The 5,477-nt window shown below is 43.7% G+C and overlaps 1 protein-coding gene across 1 annotated transcript; it reads right to left on the bottom strand.

The window, feature by feature from the left end:
- Window positions 1–1,533: 1,533 nt before the first annotated feature.
- Window positions 1,534–5,265, bottom strand: LOC123431355 (probable LRR receptor-like serine/threonine-protein kinase At3g47570). Its single transcript, XM_045115166.1, has 2 exons — window positions 2,156–5,265; window positions 1,534–1,980 (listed from the first exon to the last, which is right to left on the bottom strand). Exons 1-2 carry the CDS (start codon window positions 5,199–5,201, stop codon window positions 1,586–1,588), a joined length of 3,441 nt encoding a protein of 1,146 aa, XP_044971101.1. The 5' UTR covers window positions 5,202–5,265; the 3' UTR covers window positions 1,534–1,585.
- Between the last annotated feature and the right edge of the window lie 212 nt (window positions 5,266–5,477).

Genomic DNA, 5,477 nt, shown 5'->3' with positions numbered 1-5,477 from the left:
ACATACTGTTGTCGTGATAGCCTTTGATCATTCGTCTTGTCTTGTCTGCGTACGATAGTACGGCCGGATGGGAGGGGAGCCCGCCAGGCGGTTGGGCACGCGTTGAGCAGGTGGCCGGCTATCGCAAGCCGGCCAGGTATGTGCGGCCCAAAAGGGGTCGGCTATCGCCAGTCGGCCGGTCTTGGGTTGGTCGAAGGGGCCGGCTATCACCAGCAGGCCAAACTCGTGAGCCGAAGGGGCCGGCTACCGCCAGCCGACCGGGCATGTACGGCCAAAGGGGTCGGCTATCGCTAGCCGGCGGGGCATGTACGGCCAAAGGGGCCGGCTATCGCCAGCCGGCGGACTTGTGTTGGTCGAATTGGCCGGCTATCGCCAACCGGCCTGGGGGGCCAGGCGGCCCCAAATGTCTTGAAGACGGTTAATCTCCGCTCTTGGTATACTCAGGGGTAGTATCCCCATCAGAGAGTATACAAACTATATATTCTCTTACATCCCTGCAAAACCGCCTTCTTTCCTTAACCACTTCCAACGATCCCCCCCCCCCCCCCCCCGCCGTCCCCCCGTCCACAAGATCAACTCCCATCTCCTATATATGCTCTCTCCATTCCATTACTATTAATCTCATGGACCAGTTCGAGTTCAGTTCGACAGGACCCTAGCAAAACCATTAATGGCAGATGTTGGCTGAAATATTAGCTTATGTGGAATTTTCAAGAGTTTGACTCTTTTTATTATCCTCACAAACAATTGATAGAATTTGCACATTTATTTAGAAACGTCGAGTGTGTTTGCTTATTCGCCAACGTGTGCCTCCGCTTTTGATTGCTTGACCAAGATGCCGTGTAGTGGCCCATGATGCGTGTGCGTCCGAAAGGTTACCTCACTTTAGATTGTGTAACATTTTGAGGGTAAATGTGATATCCTTGCATGTGTGCTTCACCTTTTTAATAGTTTGATGTGTGTAAGAAAGTGGAGGGAGAATGCAAAGCACCTTGGGTGCCAATTCCTCTATTCAGGTGTATACATAATACATGTACAGTGGTGCGCAATGGCGCGGTTGAGAGAGAGAGAGAGGAGTGAGACTTGCACTGTACAACTTTAACATCGTCACATGTGTGTAATTAGTTCATATTTGGGCTTAAACCTTAAAGTAATATTAGGTGTGCGGAAAAAGCAGCCAAGTCAAAATATATATTTATGTGCTGAACTTTATTTTATAGAGGTCTGCCTCTACCATAGTACTTATTTTCTAGTGAAATGGAACATGATTTACAACACAGCATGCTTTCGATGAATAAAAATAACGCCTTATGTAGAGAAACTACTTGTAGGTCATGATCACCAGCAGTGTGTGGGAAATTTGACTGATACGGCTGTACTTCTGATCAGCCCTTTTTTTTTTAAAATGGAGGCGTCGCCTCGGCCTCTGCATCGAGTGATGCATGCAACATTTTATTAAACACGAAACCAGTCTGAAGCAAGTACAAAGCGGTCTTGAAAAAGTAAAAAGATACAAGGCGTCTATCACGCCGCAACCGATAATGAAAATAGGCCTAGATGACTATCCACCTATCCTAACTTCTGATCAGCCCTGCCATGCTGAAAATGCTTCTTTGATTGCGGCGACTTGAGCGTAAACATCCTGCATCCCTGGACGATCTTTAGGCATCTCTGCAGCGCATAACAGACCAACCTTAGCAAGTTTGCGGATGCAGATCATTGTTCCTTCAGCCATTTGATAATTTAACTGGTCTAAAGTACTTCCTGCTTCTTCATCTTGGTTCCCATAATAAGGGATGATTTTAGGATCTAGCATCTCGCAAATCTTTTCAGGAAATGATTTTTCCACAAATTTATAAAGGCTCAGGCCTTCTTTGAACATCTCATCAGTTGGACGCTTCCTAGTGAGCATCTCTAAGATAATGATTCCATAGCTATAAACATCACCCTCCATGGAGATTTTGCTCCCTAATCCATATTCTGTAATACATATAGTTATCCAACAATTAAAAAACACAAAATAATTAATTGGGCAGAAGAGTCAAAAGAATTGCTGCAAAAAAAGTTAAAAGTAATATATACTGGCAACTTGCATATCCTAAAGAGCCTGCAAGTTATATTTCCAAAAATACAACTTGTATTAAGAAATTCTTACCCGGTGCAATGTATCCAACAGATCCCCTTGGCCCCACTAAGCTTGTAGAACCATCAATCCCCGAAGAAGTATAATAACCATGTAGGAACTTAGCCAACCCGAAGTCACCAACACATGCGCCCATGACATCATTCAGAAGTACATTGCTGGGCTTCAGATCACAGTGGGCCATAGGCGGCATGCAATGGTTATGGAGGTAATCCAAACCAGCAGCTATGTCCACTGCTATTGTTATTCTTGAACCCAAACACAATTGCCTTTTGGGATGATACTCGTGGAGTAGTGTTGGATGGAGCCAACTCTCCAGGTCGCCATTTCTCATAAATTCGAGAACAAGAGCTTTGAACTCATTTCCTATTGGGTCGGTTGTTGAGCATACAGTGACCACCCTTACGAGATTACGATGGCGAGTGTTTCTCATTGCCTCACATTCAGCAAGGAAGCTCTTTGTTGCTCCAAGTTGATCAAGTTTGAAAACTTTGATAGCGACTGTATGATGCTCTTCAGACTCAATTCTACCCTTGTATACAAACCCATATTTTCCGGTACCAACCAAGTTGGCTGAACAAAAACCATTTGTTGCTTTCACTACATCAGCATAAGTCAACTTCTTTAATTCTTTGATAGATGGATGTGATGCATGTTTGATTTTCTTTCTCTTCTTCAAAACAATGACTCCAAAGCATGATAACATGACCAAAGAAATAGCAGTAATTGCAACAATCTTCAAAATCTTGGAGGTGTATGACTTTTTTCTGGATATGACTGTACTGCAAAGAGGCAACCCTAGCACTGGGGTGCTGGCACATAACTTCTTGTTCCCTTGTATGAACACCTCACTTTCATTCTGAAACATTCCACCCAGTGGTATTGGTCCCTCAAGGTTGTTGAACGACAAATTAAGAAGCTTCATGGAACTAAAGGACTCAAAGAAGTTGGGGATTTTGCCGGACAAGTTGTTTTGAGATAAATCCATCACAATGATGCCTCTCAAATTCATGAAAGATTGAGGGATTCTCCCATGAAAATTATTCCCCTCCATGTGCAATGACTCCAAGTGGACGCACTCACCTAGAGTAGAGGGTATTTGTCCAGACAACTGATTATTGGCAATATTCAATGGGCCAAGATTTAACAAATGGCCAATCTCCAATGGTATTTCTCCCGAGAGGTTGTTGTGAGATAAGTCCAAACCTTCTGCAAGGGAGGAAAGAGTAAAGAGCTCCTTTGGTATGCGATCATCAAAACTATTACAAGAGAGGTTCAATATGCTCAGTTTTTCACAGTCTCCTAGAGCTCTTGGGATCGGTCCCATCAAATTATTTTCCTGTAAATATAGCTCACTCAGTTGGCTTAGATTACCAATTGATAGTGGAATTTGCCCAGAAAGTTTATTCTGAGATAAGCTTAGGACAAACAAATTTTGAAGATTTCCAATTGATTTAGGGATACCCCCAGTAAGCCAATTTTTTTCCATGTAAAGAATTTGGATGTTTGTGAGGCGCTCTATCGCTTGCGGTATGGTGCCTGATATTTTATTTTCTCTTAATAACAACACCTCTAAGCTCTTTGAAAGGCTTCCAATGGTACTTGGCAAATGTCCCTGAAGGATGTTTGCATCCAAGAATAATTGCACTAGTTGGGTGCAATTGGTCAAGGAGGTTAAGAAAGACCAATCTCCTGCTGCGAGACGATTCTTTCCTAGATTTAGACTGATCAAATTGGGAAGAGTCCCAAAAGAAGGCACAATACCATGGAATGAATTTTTAGCGAGGTTGAGCTTTTCAAGATTTGAAGTGTTGGCTAGTGAAGTGGGGATCTGGCCATGGAATTTGTTCATTCCAATATCCAATGTCTGGAGTTTTGGAAGGTTATATCCAATGTTATATGGAATTTCCCCTGCCAGAATATTTGCACCCATGGCAAGGTATGTGAGTGTTGATATGTTGTAAATAGAGGCGGGTACACTCTTTGATAAGAAGTTGTAACTCAGGTCTAGTACTTGTAGGTTTGGAAGCTTACCAATACTCACTGGGATGCTACCTTGGAAACTATTTTGTCCAAGCAATAGCCAGGAAAGGGATGAAAAATTCCCTAGAGTAGAAGGTATCGTGCCTGCAAGATTATTGGATGTTAAGATAAGATACTTCAAGGGCGAGTCAATAATATTGGGGAAAACAGAAGGTATGGACCCAGTAAAGTTGTTCACTGCAAGGGATAAGACTTGGAGTGACGTGCTATTAAATAGTGCGGGCGGAATCTCCCCACCAAGCTTATTGTTGGCCAAGACCAAAAATTGAAGTGATGAACTATTAGCTAGGAGATATGGGATAGGTCCTGTGAGGCTATTTTTGGTTAGATAAACAGAGTGGAGAGAAGAGCTGCTTCCAAGTGAAACGGGAATACTGCCCGTCAAAGTATTTCCAAGAAGCCGCAAAACTGAAAGGTTGCGAAGCATCCCCAGACCTTGTGGGATGCCTCCAGTGAGCTTGTTGTGACCTAAGTTGAGCTGCTGCATATTTGAACACTGGCTTAGGTTTGTTGGGATCTCACCGACGATGGAGTTACTCCCAAGATCAATAACTCGAAGCTGAGAACATGAGGATAGATTGCTTGGTATCATACCGCTAAGATTGTTTGAGCTAAGGTTAAGATACCGCAACCTATTTAGTTGGCCAAGTTCAGCCGGGATTGGACCCCAAAGCTGATTGTCTGGGAGGTGGATTCTTGTGAGGAGACTGAGATTTGCAATGCAAGGAGGTATTTGACCATCAAGGTGGAATGACTCGAGGTCCAGTGCAACAACACGAGACTTGTGCCTTTTGCTGCAAGTAAGACCGGGCCAAGTGCAGAACCGTTGGAGGGAATCATCAATCTTCCATGAGGCTAGGACTCCGGCAGAAGTATTGAGATGGAGTTTAAGGCAACGGAGTGCTTGGAAGTCGGTTCTAGCATCCCCGCGGAGAGCTGTGGCACCTAGTAAAGAACATGTAAGCAGAGAGGATAGGACAAGGATTATCAGAGTAAGTAACTTAACAGGAGACATGAGGACTCGTGCTCTAGAGATTACAGCTCTGGTCGTGCATTGAGATATGGTTTCTCTACTGCATTTGTAGAAGGCTGATGGGTTTGAGTTATGGTTTCTCTATAGCACTTGTAGATGATTGATGGGTTCGGCGGCGATGCTTCAATGATTGATGTACATATCCATATGAAATGCAATGTGGACTGCTATTGCTATGAGCCATTCAAACTTGTGATGTCATCGTAAAAAGCCCTTGACTCAATGTTGGTCGCATGCTGCTGTCCTTTTCAAGTATCG

Source organism: Hordeum vulgare, chromosome 2H (assembly GCF_904849725.1).
Source record: "Hordeum vulgare subsp. vulgare chromosome 2H, MorexV3_pseudomolecules_assembly, whole genome shotgun sequence".
In the NCBI taxonomy this organism is placed as follows: domain Eukaryota; kingdom Viridiplantae; phylum Streptophyta; class Magnoliopsida; order Poales; family Poaceae; genus Hordeum; species Hordeum vulgare.
This window is presented reverse-complemented; position numbering and strand designations above follow the sequence as displayed.